Here is a 20514-nt window from a genome sequence, read left to right as displayed (position 1 = left end):
GTAACATACAGTTTATGGACTAATATTAGGCCAACAACAAGCGGAGTTTGGGAGATATGGAAAGATAACTTCTGTAATTGATTAATTCTGTTTGAACTTATTTATTTATTTATTTATTTATTGCACTTATATACCGCTCCCATAGCCAGGGCTCTCTGGGCGGTTTACAAAAGTTTACAGAACTTTTTACAGAACGTTTACAGAAGTTTACAGTTTACAGAACTTACAAGAGCAAAACGGGAAAAAAAACTATTCTACTTTTGAATTTCAAATTAAACGGGATTAAAGAACACTTCAAGTCCAAACGAGTAGCAAGATCTCAATACTATTTGCATTGCTCCTAAAAGTTTAACAACGGGTAAACTCTGACAAACATGCCCAAAGCTTTAATAGTTGCTTTCACCAGATTAAAGAAATCTTACACTGATGAATAGTATAGTATTTAAACTAATTAGTCATTAATACATGAAACCTTATTAAATTGCATATTAATAAAAGAACAGCTTCAGGGAGAAAGCCATAATTTCTTTGTTTTTATATTATACATGTATGTGCAATAGATACTAGGGGTGTGCACGGACCCCCTGCACGGAGCTCCGCAGTGGAGGGGAGTGGCGCCAGGTAAGGCAGGGAGAGGAGGGCGGGAGGTTTTCCGGGCCCTGTCGCCATCGCCGCCCGTGCGGCGACAGCGGCAGAGCCCGGTAAGGGACCAAGGGGGAGGGGGGCCTTACCTGCCTCCGTCCGCGGTCCATCGGCGTCTTCAATTGAGCCCGCGGTTCAACCAGGAAGTCTGGGCCGCTTGCGGGCTCAATTGAAGACGCCGACGGACCGCGGACGGAGGCAGGTAAGGGAGAGGAGGGCAGGGGGGGTTACCGGGCCCTGCCGCTGTCGCCGCATGGGCGACAGCGACAGCGGCAGGGCCCGGTAAACCCCATTTACCTTTCCACGGAGCTCCGGATCGAGGCGAAGGATCCGCCTTCACCTCGATCCTCTTCGCCACGCTCCGTCGGCCCCCCAATCCTCTTCGCCTCCGCCTTAAGGGCAGGCGAAGCCCCCCCCGCTCCGCTTCTAATTCGCCGGTCCGATTAGAAGCGGAGCACATCCCTAATAGATACAGTCAAAGCAAGACCTACAACAAATATATTAGCTCCTACCTTGATCTTCATCTCAGTGAAAATGAAAACAAGGACATAAGAACAACCTCGCTGGCGAAGACTGAGGTTCATTGTCCAAAATTCTTCTTCCAAGAGCAGCCTGCCAGATACACCTGACAAGCTTTCAGGGCATGAAAGTAACAGACGTCCCCAACTTCCAGCATGTGGTATGCAGAGGAAGGATGCCTCTGATTATTATTATTATTATCATTATTATTATTATTTGCATTTTTATACCGCCCAACAGCCAAAGCTCCCTGGGCAGTTCACAAAAACTAAAACCATTCAAAGTATAAAACAAACAGTATAAAAATATGATATAAAATACACATTAAAAACTGATTAAAAACATACTATTTAACTATCATGGCTAATAGCTTTTGACAGAGTAATCCCCTATTAATTTTTTTAATCACTTAAGAAGTTACCTCAGCTAGTGACCATCACTTTATCTTATGTATAGTTAATTATGCATTATGTAATTAATTGCATTCTCTTCTCTCCTAAAATGCTAATCAGCTCTTCTATGAAAACCTGAGTTCCAATATTATGAGAGTGAGAAAAGATCTATCTCCTCTGTCTACAATCAATCACAGTTTTTAGGATATAACAGGCTGTTGAATACATGGTCAGACTATTTGTCCAATTAGCCCAGTACTGTCTGCTCTGATTGCCAGTGGCTTCCCAGGGTATATGGCAGCAGCCTTCCAAACCACCTTCTACATGGGCCTTTTTAATTAGAGATGGCAGGAACTGAACCTGGAACGTTCCTTATATCTTTTCTGATTAGGTTATTAGTTTAGTAGATTGTGGGAATACTATGAATTTAATTTATTTTCATTGCAGCAAAGCTTTTGACAAAAACTCCCAAGATATTTTGGTTAGAAAACTGGTTAAATGCAAGTTAGATGACAGGTGGATTCCCAGCTAGTTGGAAAATTGTACTGAAAAAGTGTTCATCAATGGTTCCTCATGAAACTGGAGAGAGGTGTAGAGGACGGTGCTACCGGGCTCTGTCATGGGCCCGGCACTAGGAATATAGGAGGCTGCCTTCTCTGCAGAGCTTCAGGCAAGAGTTTTTCCATTCCTACCAGGAGAACCTGGGGATTGAACTACAGCCCCCACTCTTCAGCAATTTTATCAAGAACACAGATGAAGGAGTGGAAATCCTTATCAAATTTGCAGATGAAACCAAGCTGGGAGGAATAGCTAACATTCCTGAAAACAGAATAAAATTCAAAGTGACCTTGAAGTTGGGGCAAAACTAACAAAACGAAATTAAGCAGAAACAAAGTTCTGCATTTTGCCAGAAGAAGAAGGAGGAGGAGGCGAAGAAGAAGAAGAAAGGATCTTAGGATTGTAACTGATCACAAGCTGAACATAAGTCAGCAGGGTGATGTTGCTGTAAAAAAAAAAGCTAATGTGATTTTAGGCTGCATTGATAGAACTTTCATTTCCAAGTCACAGGAAGTAATAATTCTACTTTATTCTTCACTAGTCAGAGCTCACGTAGTGTACTTATGATTAATTCCTTGCTCAAAACAATTATTCTTTTTTACTCCACCATCTGATGACTTAAAAAAAACATACCATTGCTGCAATATTCTCACATCCTGATGCAACAGTGCCTTTTCCAAAATCAATGAAAGAGACAGAGGTTGCTTCCAGACAGAGGGCTCCTAGTGCTAGCACTCAGAAGCCATTGTGCAGCTGTTCTATCTTTTTCTCCTTAACATATTTTCTGTGTTAAGGAAAAAGACAGAAGAAATGGTAAGAAAACATGGGAGGGTCATGAATTGAAGATGTCATCTGGAAACACCCCCCCCCCCACAAAATTCCATGAATGAGGCAGGGCAAAGGCACCGTAACAGCCTCGTCTGGAAGCACCCAGAGAGTGACTAAGAAAAAGGATGATTCCATCCCTGCCTATAGTCTCTAGACAAGTGGTTCTCAACCTTTTTTGCTCCGTTCCCCCCTTTCAGCTTTGTTCAGAATATAATTCCCCCCTTCCCAAGATAGTATAACTCAAAAGGTGCATTCCAAATAATATGCATATAATATTGAAAATCTTTTGTTTCTATATTAGTCCCATTTAAAGGGGCAACGTAAAGCATGGGCTCTTTTACATTCTCAGCTCTCATGCTTTGCATTGCCCCTTTAAATGGGAAGCTTGAAACATTTAGGATTGCGAAGGAAGGAGGGAGAAGAGAGCAAAGGCCTGGCTTTTGCAGAAGACATGACACTTTTCTGGGACGTTTTTAATAACGTGTAGGAAGACATAATTTACAGGACATCATACTTTGCTGAATAGTGGTCCCAATTCCCCCCCGGAACCCTAAAATTCCCCCCCAGGGGGAATTCCCCCTTGTGGAGAACCCATGCTCTAGACGTTAGAGACACTTTTATGATGACATTGGAAGCGTAATTTGGAAAGTGATTAACGTTCTCTGGATTGGGGCTATTCTATACAGACTTTGGAGTCAATAGTATATAAGAGTATAAGATTCCTATGTTGTTGTTTTCTGTTCTGGTTCTCATTTATGCCTGAATAAAAAGACCAATTCCCCCCAAAAAACAAACAATCCCACAACATCGTTATTACATTTTATCTCAACTATTTTTCAAGTGCTACAGCAGCAACATTCTTAGTACTTGGCCAATCACCAAGTGAAAAGGATATTTACTTAAAGAATACTATGCCAATAAGTGATGTTTAGCTTCACTGAGTTTCAACTTCAAGGGTATTATAAATTAGACCTGATTGTGCCCCCCCCTCCCCTTCAGTCTCTTTCTGGCTCCATGAGGGAATTTCAAATTCCTATTTTTTGTGGGCCTTTCCACATCTTTTCAGAAAGCCTATGGCTCACCCAATCCCATTAAAAAATGGAGTGTGAATGGGAGAATGCCTGTGTCACTATGCCTGAATTGCTTCTTTTCTCTCTGGATTCAGAAGTGCTCAGCAGTGTAGCTGGCACCAGGTTTTCCAGCTTCCTGCACAGCCTACCAGCTTCAGTCAGTGTCTGCTTAACAACTTTCCACACCCTTTTATAAGTAGGTGCTGCCGTCTCCCAACCTGGGAAGCTCACTCCCAACCAACAGCTATTTGTCTATTAATGGCTATGTTACCTCCAATATACCTCGAAATACCCATTGGTGAGGATATATGAGTGGGAGGGTGCTACTGCACTCATGTTCTACTTGTGGGGATCATGTGTAGGTCTTCAACAAGGCTAGAGGCCTTGTTGAAGACAGGCAGATTTATAAGGAATAGTTTTAGAATGTCAATGTCTCTGCATGCTTATCTCTGTCAGAATTTCTCACAGGAGTAGCTCTCTCACTCCCTGTATGTAACGTTAGCTCTGGGGGAGCTTCCTGCCACCTGAGTTGGGCCACACACACACACAATCCACAACAAATGCAAGTCCAAGTCTATGAAAAGCCTCACAGTACATTTCATGGCACAGCTCTTCGATATCCAAAGTCCATGCATACGCCATTAATGTGATTTTCCAAATGTGGGAATGGAAGTAAGCTGAACCAATCAAATGCTGCCTTTGGGGGCACTTGGACATTGAGGTCCCCAGAGTGGTGAGAGGCCTGCCCCTTGCTTTGCCAGTGCTCCCTTGGGCTGGGTACCTCCAAAGGCAGCGACTGACTGATTCAGCTCGCTGCCACACTCACACTTGGAAAAATACCTTAAATTGGTTCATGTGTGGCTACAGCCTTGGCTGGCTGGTTGATTGCTGTCTTTTAGTGCAGATGTTGCAGTTTGCTGGTGCTGTCTGGGGATCATTCGCCTCCCCGTCCTCCACAAAGCACGGAACCCTGAATCTGTGCCTATGTGGTTTGACCCTTGTGGGACCTTTGGGATTAGGGAAAGGCTTGTAAACACTTTTATTCTACAGTGCATCTGCCATCAGGAGCCAAAATTGCAAGACATATCAGCCCAGGTGAAGAAGCCTTGCCCTGTGAGGGCCTAACATCCGGCTGCTGCTGTAGCTGCTGCTACAGCCATTTCTTCGGAGATCTGCTACAGTCCAAAGATCCTGACGCAGCTGGGATATCTGAGGTCCGGGGTAAAGCTTGTATCCACCTTTGCTCTTCCCTAATATGCCATCCATTTTGTTATATTTATTTTGTAACCTGCTTCAGGAATTTCAGTTACTAAGAGGGATATAAACACTACAAATAAATTTAAAATCATACCTCTTAATTTACTGCAAAATATGAATTCATTCATTGACCAAAAAAAAAAAAAAGTACTGGAAGTATACCGTTATTGATTAAAACAACTGAAACCTTCATAATGAGATAATGGAGAGTGTTACTTTAACCTCTCATTCTACACTGTCCCAAAAGATCGGCTTTCTCATATTTAGTCATGTTATCAAAAGTATTGGATAACATGCTTGCTATGACAAATTCTCAGTTATTTCCATGTGGCTAATTGAAGCAGATAGTTAGAATATTTATCTAGATTTGCCTGGACACATCAACATATGTTATTGTTTCTTTTCTCCAATTAGATCATGAAGAGATATTTTCAGGCTTGATACACAAGCAATCATTTTAATTAGCAAATTTACTTTCTATGCCTATTTATTTCCCCTTATGTTGCTGTTTTTGCAGATTCCCTGCCAATAAACTCATTTGCTATGGCACTGAAGAAATGTGAACCCCAAAAGATTTAAATCAGTCAAAAGAGATTCAAAGTTTCCCAGGGGCAAATATTCATGGAATGTTTTTGAAACACTCATCCAGATTTGGTACCAAAATCCTGTTCCAAGATTAATGAAAAATCTATGCTCAACATTTGATCAACCTCTTTTTAGTCTCAGAATTCCAAAAATAACCCTCAAGGCTGAGTGAAGCCAATTGTTTTACTCTGAATTCATGGAAACATTGGAAAAATGCATTTCTCTATAACCATAGAGGATATCAAATGGCCCAAACTGCCACTAGAGGTCACTCTAGGAGGTAAGTCAAAGGCATTATATGTGGTTGGAATAGTCAGCTCACACGGACAGATGTGAACTGTTATTGTTTCAAACCTGAAACGCAAATATCCAAAAGACCAGACGGCACTATAACATTGAAACAAAATTAAAGATGTAAAATACTGAGAGAAAGCCAGTTGCATGTTCAATTTTCATTCACAGCACAGCCAAAACCAGTTTTGTCTGTTGGTTGGCAACATGTTTCAATGTTCCATAGTTACTTCTCTGTTGCATCAGAGTTACATGCTGTTCTTCAGATTTCTTCAGTCATCCAACAAAAATCAGAAATCTCTGACTGCAGTAGCACAACTGAAAGAGACCATGAGATCTTCATAGAGGAAGGAGTATGAGTCGTTCCATTGCCCCAGGGCCACAAAGAGAAAAGAAATATTACAACTATCTGCCCCAAAATGGACTCAGATTAATACAGCTCTAAACTGCAGTAACTCAAAAGACAGGTCTTGGTAGGCAACCTCCATCACCTTGATATAATCCAAGGCAATGCAATGTCTTCTCTCACAATGGATACATTCAAATTACCAAAGGGTGGGAGTACAACCCATAATTCTTATGAAGGATACAGCCTAATCTCAGTAGGGGCACACAACACAGACACAAACACTACTCAACAAAATGTGATACCAATGAGGAGAGCACACATGTCAGCTCAGTTGGGTCATCCCCTTCCCGAAGGAAGAGATCAGAATACCACAGGTCCATCTAATCCAGTGGTTCTCAACCTTCCTAATGCCACGACCCTTTAATACAGTTCCTCATGTTGTGGTGACCCCCAACCATAAAATTATTTTCGTTCTTCTCTACACGATCCATTGTCATGGGATGGTTTGCTAATGAAAATAATACATAACAATAGCTTTAATAATACAAAAGATGATACATGATATAGTTCAGTCAATACATTTCCTAAGACCATCGGAAATATGTATTTTCCGATGGTCTTAGGCGACCCCTGTGAAAGGGTCATTCGACCCCCAAAGGGGTCCCGACCCACAGGTTGAGAACCGCTGATCTAATCCATCATTTTCTTCACACGGGGCCAACCAACTATGGCCAATAAAAGGAATGGAAATCACTGAGTTGCATATGAGCATATAGAGCCAATTGCAATCTATTGGACTTCATAGATGTGAAAAGACAACCCATTAGGCATATTTGTGTAGTTATGTCCTGCAGATGCCGGTAATATATAGGATGCCAAGGGATTTGTTTCACAGAAAGTAGGCAACCTGCTTGTCCTCCACATAGAAATTGAGAGGGAGAACTAGATAGGATTGTACAGAGGTGTCAGGATCACAATGCACCATATATCTAGGTTGTCCAAGAGTAAAGAACCCATCCTACATGTGTTAGATTGCCAGGCACCAAAACCCTGAATAAGGTTCATGTATAAGCCCAGAAAAAAACTGGGATGGCCATTAGCATACCTGCAATATTTAGCTGATTAATCTGTTGGAATAATCAGTTTTAAAAACATTGAATCTTTATATTCTTGGAAATCTGGTTTCTTCTGTTGGCCTGCAGTATCACTGTTATACTGACGATATCCAGCTATATCTTTCTGTTCCCTCGTTCTCCCCTCTGTTCTTACTAATATTTCTAATTGTCTCATAGCTATATCTGCCGGGATGTCAGATCATTGTCTCAAATTTAATATAAAGAAGAGGTACTTTATTGTGTTCCCTCCTAAATCTTCGCATTTACCTTCTCCTTCTCTTTGCATTGGCAACATCCCCTTTCAGTCTTCTCAAGAAGTTAAGCATTTGGGTCTTATCTTTGAACCATCTGTTTCTTTTACAGCTCATGATTTTGCTCTAGCTAAAATCCACCAGCAATTTCTCTATAACATTTCCAAAAATTGTTTCTTTTTAAATCTATCAACTCTAGTAAATTCAGAGTCACATTCATTCTCATATTGTCTCTAACTCCCTTGCAGAAAGAAGCATGCTTTTTATTTATGTACTGTGCCTAGCACACATCAGACATAAATAATAAAAATATATATTTATTATACTAAATAATAAAAGATTAAGATTAATAAAGAATAAAATAATAAAAGATTATGATGAATAAAAACCTGCCCCTGATTAATCAGGCTGCAAGATTATTTTTATTGTTGTTGGAAAAAAATAGTTTTAATACAAACAATTCTAAAAACTGCAGATGGCAAGAACTGTTTTAAAAGAGGCGTTCTCCCTTCTCTCACACATGAGGAATATCTCTTCTAAGGGGATGCCTACTACAACACATGTACGCATCATCTAAGCGTCTCCAATATTCCATTCTTCAGCAAGGTGCTGGAGCGTGTGGCAGCTTCTCAGCTCCAAGGACTTCTGGATAAGATGGATTAGCTAGATCCATTTCAATTAGATTGTTCCTCTGGTAATTTCAATTGCTTTGGCATAATACTTTTATATCACAGTGCCAGAAATTATTGTGCTCACTCATTTTTATTTCTGATAGAACTTATTATCTACCTTAGACTTCTTTGAGTTTATATAGGAAAACTGAAGACTATCACTTTTATCAGCTTCTGTCATTTGCAAGTAGAAATATTTATATGATCTCTTTCCTTCATATAGAAACTTTTTTTCTTTAAGGGGAAAAGGCCTAAAATTGTTATCTTGGGTTGAAAGAAATCAGTTCAACTTAAGTTGCAATAAAATACAATTATCACAGTAGAGGTATTTGAGAATTTGGCAATGGTTTTCCATTATTCCTCAGATTGTGAAGTTTAAATATATCCTGAACTAACTACCAGCGCTTGCCTAGCAACCAATAGTTGTGGCATGCTTATGCTAGGAAACAAGGCTAAGGCCACAACCCATGTCATAGAACCACACTAACAGGATAATTTACTATAATGGTGTTTAGATTCAGGATTACACTGGGTTTCCTTAGTCCCAGCAACTTTTTTAGACTTGAGGATGCCAACGCAGGATACTTCCCATTTTTCTTGTGACATCAGTGGACACGGGACAGGGGGCCAACTGCTCATGCACTTTTGGATCCTAGCACTAACCAAAGATTAGGAGTACTGTATGTTGGGACCCTAATAAGGTCCATCTAGTCATTTATAGTAATGCCTTAGGAGTCTTTTCATTTCATTTCATTTCATTTATTGCATTTTTATACCGCCCAATAGCCAAAGCTCTCTGGGCGGTTTACAAAAATTAGAACTACAACAATATTTAACAATATACTAATCAGCAACATCACAATAATACTCAAAAATATACTAAATACAAGTTCACAGCAAAACAAACCAGATAAAAAGATAAAAAGAAAAGAAAGCTTGGTTGGAACAGCGTTTCTCCCCCTGAAGCAGCGCCTCTCTTCACCTCCAGCCTTGCTTTTAAAGCCTCCAGGTGGGGGGGAGGGGAGCAGGTGGAATATCTCACCCTTGGTGGAACAGCGTTTCTCCCCCTGAAGCAGCACCTCTCTTCAGCTCCAGCCTTGCTTTTAAAGGCTCCAGGTGGGGGGGAGGAGGGGAGCAGGTGGAACAGCTCACCCTTGGTGGAACACCATTTCTCCCCCTGAAGCAGCACCTCTCTTCAGCTCCAGCCTTGCTTTTAAAGGCTCCAGGTGGGGGGGAGGAGGGGAGCAGGTGGAACAGCTCACCCTTGGTGGAACAGCGTTTCTCCCCCTGAAGCAGCACCTCTCTTCAGCTCCAGCCTTGCTTTTAAAGGCTCCAGGTGGTGGGGGGGAGGGGAGCAGGTGGAATAGCTCACCCTGGGTGGAACAGCGTTTCTCCCCCTGAAGCAGCGCCTCTCTTCACCTCCAGCCTTGCTTTTAAAGGCTCCAGGTGGGGGGGGGAGGGGAGCAGGTGGAATAGCTCACCCTGGGTGGAACAGCGTTTCTCCCCCTGAAGCAGCGCCTCTCTTCACCTCCAGCCTTGCTTTTAAAGGCTCCAGGTGGGGGGGGAGGGGAGCAGGTGGAATAGCTCACCCTTGGTGGAACAGTGTTTCTCCCCCTGAAGCAGCACCTCTCTTCACCTCCAGCCTTGCTTTTAAAGGCTCCAGGTGGGGGGGGAGGGGAGCCGGTGGAATAGCTCACCCTTGGTGGAACAGCATTTCTCCCCCTGAAGCAGCGCCTCTCTTCAGCTCCAGCCTTGCTTTTAAAGGCTCCAGGTGGGGAGGGAGGGGAGCAGGTGGAATAGCTCTCCCTTGGTGGAACAGCATTTCTCCCCCTGAAGCAGCGCCTCTCTTCAGCTCCAGACTTGCTTTTAAAGGCTCCAGGTGGGGGGGGAGGGGAGCCGGTGGAATAGCTCACCCTTGGTGGAACAGCGTTTCTCCCCCTGAAGCAGCGCCTCTCTTCAGCTCCAGCCTTGCTTTTAAAGCCTCCAGGTGGGGGGGGGAGGGGAGCCGGTGGAATAGCTCACCCTTGGTGGAACAGCGTTTCTCCCCCTGAAGCAGCGCCTCTCTTCAGCTCCAGCCTTGCTTTTAAAGGCTCCAGGTGGGGGGGAGGGGAGCCGGTGGAATAGCTCACCCTTGGTGGAACAGCGTTTCTCCCCCTGAAGCAGCGCCTCTCTTCAGCTCCAGCCTTGCTTTTAAAGGCTCCAGGTGGTGGGGGGGAGGGGAGCAGGTGGAATAGCTCACCCTGGGTGGAACAGCATTTCTCCCCCTGAGTCTCCCCATCCAAAATTTGATATAATTTGCAGCTTGGTCCTATACCTTGCAATTGACTGGGTATGGGACCATGTAACCTTTCACAACATATCCTGTCCATGGGAGTACAACTAGGATAAAAATTATTCCTGGTTAATTGGTAGTGAGTCACCAGGATCCCCAAACATGTATCTAATCATTAATTGCCTGTACATGTGGGCATGCCAAAAAAACACAATTACAGAAATTTCTCTCCTTAAATAAAAATATTTAAAAATTGGCTGAGTATGAAGGTGAGAGAAATCCACATTTGAACAATGTCTATCAGGAAAACCCAAATAATCATTATTCAAAATGTAAATAAAGTATCTCCACAGAGGAGGACATTTCAAATTAAAAAAGGCAGCTGGAAAATGTTAACACCAAAATTTTAAAATGGAAACAGGTTTCGTATTTGACAGAAAGGCATGATATAATTTTTTAAATTTTCAACTGGAGTCTTAATTAGGTTTGCTACCAAGTAGTTCCTTCTGAATGCCTTGATGCCTTTATGGTTATTAAGAAAACTCCCTAGGAAAACTGACAGCTGTTGCCATCTGACAACACAACAGGTAAATAATGATCCTCAATCAGCGCTGCAAATATCAGGCTGCAATATTACAATACATTCAAAAGGATGAAGGAATAAAGAAAAAGTCTGGAAGATATTCTGTGCAGTCCAGTGCTGGCAAAGCAATAATTAATCAGATATAAATGTGATTTATGCAAACCGATGGCCTCTCCTCTGTACGAAGATAATGTATTAGAACTTTCAATATTGTCAGCTTCACTGATAATCAGCAACTCTCCACTGTTCCATTAAAACGAAGCCCACATTTTATTTAAAGCAAATAAATTATTAATTAATGCAGCATTTCCCACATCAGTGTCTGTGAGGAATGAACAGTAATTAAACATTTGAGAGGTCTCCACATGTTCCTGAAGATGTTTGGAAACATACAGAGTGCACATGTTTTTGTATCTGCTCTCACAGGCTGTGGTGTCGAGGTTCATCCCAGGACAACTTCTAATTAAAACAAACTGAAGCATAAATCAACATGGCTCAACTGAAGGCAGCAGACTAAATCCTTAGCTCGTGGAGAAAAGTAGCCCCAGTGAAGTCAAAAGGGCTAAATCTTCTGCTGCTATTACTAACCATGGTGATACATTTGTTTGTGATGAGAGAAGGCCATTAAAATATTGACCCATGACCCTTGACAACATGAAGGGAAAGCATCCAATACTGCATGAAATACATATCAAAAAGGAGCCCATGGCCAACATCATGAAGAATAGAGATCACGAGTCTTTTGCATGGAGAGAAAACCTTGGCCGGATCTACACTACTGCTTTAAAGCACTTTATAACAGTTTTATAGCGCTTTAAAGCAGTTAAAGTGCTTTATAACTGTTATAAAGCGCTTTAAAGCAGTAGTGTAGATCCGGCTCAGGTCTGCAAAGGTCTTACTTTTAATTGTTGTAAACCGCCCAGAGAGCTTCGGCTGTGGGGCAGTATATAAATGTAAATAAATAAATAAATAAATCACTACTGCAACATACTCACATTGAGCTGCCTTTTGCATGTGCCGCTGGGTTATCTCTCCTTTCAGATGGTCTGTGAAAAGGCAAAGAACAGTGGTTAAAGAATTTGCAGTCAATAATTTCACTAACAACTTTTCATGCTTTTTAGTCCCTTGCATAAACAGCCAGCACAGGTATATTCCATATCACTAGAAAAGAGATCTCCTGAACCTTCTTTCTTTACCTTCTCAATGCCAAAATTAGCAACAATAATGTATTTCTTATACACCTCAAACCACTACTTTATTAACTACACACCACTGAAAATGGAGTTCCAGGACAGTGACGCAGTGGCTGGGTTTGGACGATCAGAAACCACAGTTGCTCCTTTTCCCAAACCCGGTGCATGCCGCTCGTGTGCCTGCCACTTCCCTAATTACCATCGCCCTGTTGTGGGTTGCTGTGTCATCCAAACCCAACAAGGTGAACAGCTTCCAAACCATTCTGTAACCCATGACTCCTTGTAGGGGTCACAGGGTGGTTTGGAAGCCTTCCTCGCCACATACCTCACCAGGTTTGGACAACATGACCTCTGGGTGGTTTTTTGTAAGCCGCTCAGAGAGCTTTGGCTATTGGGCTGTATAGAAATGCAATAGATAAATAAATAAAGAAATGACAACCTGAGCTGCGGCGAGGGTAATTAGGGAAATGGTAGGCACAAGGGCAGAGAAAAGAATCCACAGTGGCTTCTTTTCCCCCGCTGATCATCTCAAACTGGTCAGTAACTATCATGGAAGTGTCATGTAGTGCTGTTAAAGACATATGTACCCTGAAACTCTTCAAAGCAAGCTGAGTGGAAGACAAACTTTCAAGACCTGCTATTTTTCAGCAGTCATCATTGCAAAAAATTGAAGCAGCTACATACACACCACCTATGTGCTTCATAGGAAGTTGCCTCATGCCAGGCTAAACTAGTTGTTCATCTAACACAGCATTGTCTACTCTGGATACAGTTCTGCAGTGTCTCACTTAGAGGTCTTTCCCATCATCTGCTACCTTTTAACTGGAGGTTATTATTGTTTATTACATTTGTATACCGCCCCATAGCCAAAGCTCTCTGGGCGGTTTACATAGGATAAAAACACTTAAAAACAATATACAAAAATTTAAAATCACAAAAACATACAATTTAAAACCAAAAAAACATACAAAAACAAACCCAGGCTAATTACATATTGCTAAATGCCTGGGGAAAGTCTTGACCTGGCGCCAAAAAGATAACAATGTTGGTGCCAGGAGGGCCTCATCAGGGAGATTGTTCCACAATTGGGGGGCCACCGCGGAAAAGGCTCTCTCTCTTGTTGCCATCCTCTGAGCTTCCCTCGGAGTAGGCACCCGGAGGAGGACCTTGGATGTTGAGCGCAGTGAACCAAAACCAGGCCTGAAACCCGACTGAAATGGATCCAGATAATCGGTCTCATCCGAGAGTGCCTGGAGCTGGCTCGCAACCACCCGCTCAAGGGCCTTGCCCAGGAATGGAACATTTGCTACTGGCCTATAGTTATTAAGATTGTGAGGCTCCAGGGAAGATTTCTTCAGGAGTGGTCTCACTACCATCTCTTTCAGGCGGCCCGGGACCACTCCCTCTCGCAAAGAGGCATTAATCACTTCCCTGGCCCAGCCAGTTGTTCCATCCCTGCTAGCTTTTATTGGCCAAGAAGGGCAAGGGTCCAATGCAGAGGTGGTTGCACAAACGTGTCCAAGCACCTTGTCAACATTCTCAAGCTGCACCAATTGAAATGCCAGGGACTGACTCTAGGACCTTCTGCATGCAAAACATGGGCTCTACCCCTGAGCTATGCATGGTCCCTCCCCCAAATTATGCTTCCACATGATCCTGGTTCTGGGCTGTTAGAAGCCCCACATACTGCAGGAGCAGTTTCTTTTTCCTTGCCCCATTGTTTCTAAATGCATTCCCTTGCCAATTTTTAATTCCTGCCTAATTAAAGGTCTTGTCCATCCATGGCACTGATTTAGTTCTCTAATTATTTGAGATATCAGTTGTAGAGATAACTGATGATTTGTAGTAAAAAGTGAATGTTAAAGAGGAAATAAACTACAATTTGAACTTGTTTGCATATCATAAAAACATTAAGAGATTTTCTGTCTTTCAAAGAACTCAGATAAATTTCTGGGTGCCTTCATACTTGCATTCTCTACAGGATTGTTGCTGAAAGAGAAATATGCGTACCTCCATAGGGATCAAAACTATACCTCGGTAATTTCATTTTAAATCAATTTTTGTCACTAGTTGCAAACTTCTTGGGTGGAATTTATGCTAAATATGAGAGCACAACAGAGTCCATGGCTGCTCTCCTGAAAAGAAACAGTTGGCTAGAACTTTGTGTGTGTGTGTGTGTGTGTCCTATGAGTTACATGCAAATGAAAAAACAGAAGAAAGAAGAACAAAGAAAGGCGTGGTCTGGGAGACTATTCTGTGCATGGGAGTATGGGATCGCCATAGGGTTTTCACAGCAGGATGTGAGAGAATAGTTGAAACTGAACCAGTGAGAAATAAATGTATTGTTAAGAAATAGGTCAGTAAACAACTCTACAGTGAAAGAACTACTGTTATGATAATGAAGAGGTAGTTCTGAAGCATGGAAAGGTAAGTGAAACACAGACTTAGTGAAACTTAATATATACTTCCTATAACTACTTTCTAAAGTTATACAGCTGGAAAATGAATGGAAAAATGAAGGTGATCATAATTTAGAATTGGATAGCATATGTTCTGAGATACGTTTATGGCCTCTTCTTTGGAAATATCATATATAAACCCAGCAAATGAAACCAAAAAATATGTCCTGTGTCCAAAGGAACGGGGCTGACAAAAGGTGTTACGCAAAAGAAATCTCCAAGACAATAGTGAACCAGAAAAGTTTGACTTCCTTAAGAATTAAAGAGGACAATTTTCAAGCATCTTATGAAGTGCTCTCTCTCTCCCTACAATACATTACAAGAGCCAGCCGCTCAAATAAACTCTAAAGATGCAATCCTGCCAACAATTATGCACTGTCTAAGTCCTAATGACTCCAGTAGAACTTAAACAAGGATAGGCAGACTATAGCAGGAAGACTGTAGTGTATATAGTAATAACAGTGCTTTTCTGATATTTTTCACAGTCTTGTCTGAAACCTAAGCTACTGATCCCCCCTTACCCCAGTATACTGAAACAGCATGGTACACAGCACAGCTATAAATTTAATTGTGAACTGCTTGGAGAGCCTTGGCTGTTGGGCTATATAAATATGTAATAAATAATAATTCGAAAGGGAGTAAGCACTATGTTGTGATGTTAGGCATGAGACTATGATAAGCAGCCTTTTATAGATACTCTGGCCCCAAAACAAACTTGACCTGCCCTGCCCCAAACAATAATGTTCATGTATGGAAGCAGGTTCCGCATGCAGAATAGCTCCACTGCCAATGCTGCTGCTGAAAGTGGGGTGGGTGGGGGAGGGGCTGCACCTTGTATCTGGGTTCTGCTTTTGCGCCACTTAAACTGGTGATCAATGCTTCTGTGCATAAAGTTCCGTGACTGGGAATCATTAAATGGGAAATCAAAGAGACTTACTTTTGTATATTTTGTTGCAATTCAGAACACTGCTCATACATAGGACCCCCACTGCTGGCAAGAAAACGTAAATTTCATAGGCACTTTCCCCCTCCACAAATGCAGGCCCCTTGAGTTTCTGGGCTGAATGATTTATTGATGATGCAGATGGACATCTGATCAAGGTAGTCCATCCAAAACAGAAAAGAAAGCATGATACCTAATAATAGCAGCTTTCTTGGTTGGGCTGCAAGTCTGACATTTAAAAAATTATTTACAAATGACTGAGTCATCCTCTTTCTCTGATACTCTTTAATATTATAGTATTACTCAAATAAAAACAGATGTTTACTAGAACCACTTTCAAAAACCCCATACTCTGACTCATATGCCTTGCTATTTTCAGTGCTATTTTCAATTAAGAGCAAGAGTCCGTTAAATTAAAGCTCAATCTGCATTTAAAGCTTTGAAATGTTTAGTAAACAATTGACTCAAGAACATTTCCCCAAAAAGCAAGAAACATGATTCTTTTTTCTCTTTCTTTTTAAAAAACTGCTTATGTCTGCTCTCCAATCATATCTTTTTGTTACCGTGGCATGTAATAGCTCTGTTTGGCTCTTCCCCTTAACTGTCATGTAGCAGCAGCCATTCCATCAGGCCACGGCAGGGGGGACAGATAGGATGCAGGGCCACTCTGCCCAGCTCCATTGGGTTCCTCCTCATTCTCAACTGTTTCCATTCAGGCTGGGCCAGATCTACACCAAGCAGGATAGGACACCTTGAAAACGGTTTGAAAACTGTATATGGAGTGTGTCCTGGGCCCCAACAGTTGTCACTACTGTTATAAACCGCTTTAAAGCAGTGGTGTAGATCCTGCCCTGGTTGTTATAAGAACTTTCTAACTTTAAGAACTGTCATATTTTTCGGACTGTAAGCCTGCAGGTAGAGGCTGCCTTATGAATCTTATGGAAGTCATTTCAAAGTAGAGAAAAGTGATTTAAATACAAACATACGTACATACATACATAATAACCATATTACACTGAACTATGCAAAGATATTCAATGCTGCATCTTTGTGAACCGCCCAGAGAGCTTCGGCTATTGGGCAGTATAAAAATGCAATAAATAAATAGTAAAAATAATTGCATTGTGATTTAGCCAGGAAGCACTTTATAAAGACAAATGTTTCAGGAACATAATGATGACTATTTGTAGATAGCAATGCTATATCATGGGGTAACCCTGAAGGTTTATTGGCTAAGGGCATATAAAAGATTGTGAGTGAATTGTCTCTCTTCATGCATAATCTCTCCTGGCATGGCTAAAATTGTTATTAATTAAGAGTTCAGCAAAACTTGCTTTTGCTGACAATGAGAGTAAAGCAGGAAGTCATATGTTGTTTTTGATTGATGATTTTAATGTTATAATTACATTGTGATTTGATTGTGCTGGAAACAGATCAGAGAAATTAAAATTTCTGGACAACCTTTAGATGTTTATGGATAATAACAAGGCAGCAGGATTGACTCAAGTCTTGCTTTGGCACAGACACTTCCCCAGCTCTTGGTTTGGCATTTAGCATCAAATTGGAAGTAAAGGAAAAGACTCCTAACAAAAATTTGATGTGGCACATCACACCCTCACTTTGGTCTTGTTTTTACCCCCTTCTGTCAAGCACATGGGCATGTCTGTGTATATCCCGCAATCGGTCTAGATTTTTTACACAGAACTGAGAATACCAGCTTTTATTTTAACACAAGACGTTTCTAGCCCTTAGGGCTGCGGAGGAAGGATTGAATGTACATGCAGGCTGGGAAGACAAGTTTAAGGTGTTTTTATGACAGGTTATGAGAAGGTTAAAGTCTTTCATAAAAATAAATGGAGTTCGTTGAATTTCAAAATGGTTAGTGCTTTCAGTTGGTTAGCAAGTATCTGAAATGATCCACATCGATCCATGGCTGGGGAATGCATTAGTGGTTGCTAGGTAGCTGTGTGACAGGGCTACGGGAACTTTCTCTTTACCTATAACCCCACCAGTGCCTTCCTGTTGTCATCCTGACTGTTGTCAAAGTCACCATAACTTTCCGCCTTGGACTGTGAAGGAGCTGTGTCCTTAAACCGATGCTATGGCACCAGGTACACCTGATGCTGCAAAGAAATATAAATGATCCCCCGAAGCACAACTAACTATGAAATGAGGTCCCGAGGGCAGGGGGATTAACAAGGAAAATAACAAGGCATTAAATTGATAGAGAAAAGCTTGTAGTCAATATGAATAAATGGAAATACAAGTACTCAGTAAATGTGTTTCTAAATGATTATTGCCAAAGGGCTGAGTCCTAGCTGTGCCAAGTGCACTCTCAGGGTCAATTCTAGCCAAATGGAAAACATTTTTGTTGCCTATTTGTTCCACAGAGTGTCATGCCCGTGATAAGTCTACTTGTGAGTAAATCACTGTATGTATTTTATATGGTCTCCCAGCACATGTATTAGCAGAGACTATCACCCATGACAACATACACATGCAATTCCTGTTAATTCCTACATAGAAGCACTCTTATTGCAGACATTTTGCAATATGTCTGTAATGTGCTTTTCTTTCATAATATATGCATTTCTTCATACACATTTGAAAGGGTTTTCATATTTACAGCATTTGCTATGGTGATATCTACGCGTAGCTTATACTTTTTTCCTGATGTTCATGAAAGAAATGAGTTGGCTTATACTCTAAGTCTATTTCAAGATCTGTTGTCTGACTAAGCGCAACAGATTCCTCTTAGTCCATCTAACACATATTTTACAGCTGTGTTCTTCTGAAGCCCCATTCATTTAAATTATGCTTGTGGAAGTGATATTCCTGGTGGACTGTACCCACTATTTTTCTTTATAACAAGTGTTGACAGAAGCTGTCTATATATCAGGCAGATTAATGATCTCTTTAAATATGACATTCAGCCACTAGGTCAGTCTAAAGGTTACACCTTCACCCAATTGTGCACCTCAAGAATGTAATGAACACTTCTACCCAACCACAAATTTTAACCATCATACTTCCCTAGGGCCCAGCACTACTCTTCTATTACATACAACACATATCCGTACAATCTCGTCTAGAATCTGCAGCCAGATTGTTGACCAGGACTGGCTACAAGGAGCATACAACTCCTCTGTTAAAAGAGCCTCACCGGCTTCCAGTCTGTTTCTGGGCACAATTCAAAGTACTGGTTATGAAGCCCTATACAGTTCGGGTCCAGGTTATCTGAAAGACCGCATTCTCTCCTATGAACCTGCCCATGCCCTGAGATCTTCAGGGGAGGCCCTTCTCTTGGTCCCACCACCATCACAGGCACGCCTGATGGGAATGCGGGAGAGGGCCTTTTCGGTGCTGTCCCGGGACTCTGGAACTCCCTTCCCAAGAAAGCTAGACTGGCTCCCTCTTGGTGTGCTCCCAGAGGCAGGCTAAAACTTTTTTGTTCCGGTAGGCCTTTGGGGAGTAGTCTCGACCTCTACTTATGCGTTATTTATGTGTTGGATTTTTTAAAATTGTTATTTGTATTTTAAATGTTTTTAAATATTTTAAATGTTTTAATATTGTAGCATGTTTAGCTATATAATTTTTTAATTTTTTATATATCTGTATATGTTTTAACTGTACATTTTTTAATTTGTTAAGCCCTATTGAGTTCCATGGTTATACCATGGTTACAGGACAAATATTTAGACTATGGAACATGCTCCAGTGTCCATTACAGGCAAATGAATCTCAGCACACACACATGATCACCCATTGCTGGGTGAAGGAGGCACCTGGACTCTAAACCCCCATATTAAAGAATTGATTTTAAAGTCAGCTGGGAGACTGTAGGAGACCTGGTCTCTAAAAGTGTAGATCTACACATGCCTCCTGAGAAGTAAGTTCCATTGAGCGGGTATAGGATTGCAGCCTAAAGCCAAATTAGACATTTCCAACTCTCCAATCTCAAATTGGGTTGGAGGACCTAGTCACCCACGTCAAAATGCCATATACATTTTCCAATCCAATTCAAATATCATAATCACTTCAACACCATATTTCAGACTTTGAAGTTCTGGGAAGGAAACTGAAGAACTTTGGGGCCCAGGTAGTTTTCTCATCCATCCTCCCGGTTCTTGGAAGAGGATTAGAAAGGGAAAGAAAAATACTCCGGATGAACGACTGGCTTCGAAGGTGGTGCCGTCGTGAGAGCTTTGGATTCTGGGACCACGGGCTATGCTACTTGGAACATGGACTGCTGGCAAGAGATGGGTTGCACCTCACAAGGGCTGGAAAGAATGAGTTCGGCCACAGCATGAAGAACTTCATCAGGAGGGCTTTAAACTGAATCTTACGGGGGTGGGAGACGTAAATTTTGAGGCAACAATGGATGAAGGCCAATGCACCACAGTACAGAGAACAGCTCCAACAGTGTCCCAAAATAGTGTCTGCAACAAGGTAGGAACAAAGCCAGACTATAAAACACATGGTCTTCGATGTCTATATACTAATGCCCAGAGCATGGGAAACAAACAGAATGAACTT

At 41.7% G+C, this 20514-nt stretch overlaps 1 protein-coding gene across 1 annotated transcript in view; it reads right to left on the bottom strand.

The window, feature by feature from the left end:
• KIF6 (kinesin family member 6) overlaps positions 1-20514 on the bottom strand; it is a 211449-nt gene that overhangs the window by 40018 nt on the left and 150917 nt on the right. The window contains exon 16 of the mRNA XM_063125614.1: positions 12379-12429. Within this exon, the coding sequence (XP_062981684.1) occupies positions 12379-12429 (51 nt within the window). The remainder of the gene's footprint in view (positions 1-12378; positions 12430-20514) is intronic.

This window comes from Elgaria multicarinata, chromosome 4, assembly GCF_023053635.1.
Source record: "Elgaria multicarinata webbii isolate HBS135686 ecotype San Diego chromosome 4, rElgMul1.1.pri, whole genome shotgun sequence".
Classification (NCBI taxonomy): Eukaryota; Metazoa; Chordata; class Lepidosauria; order Squamata; family Anguidae; genus Elgaria; species Elgaria multicarinata.
The sequence above is the reverse complement of the archived record's forward strand: the minus strand, read 5'-3'. Positions and strand labels throughout refer to the sequence as shown.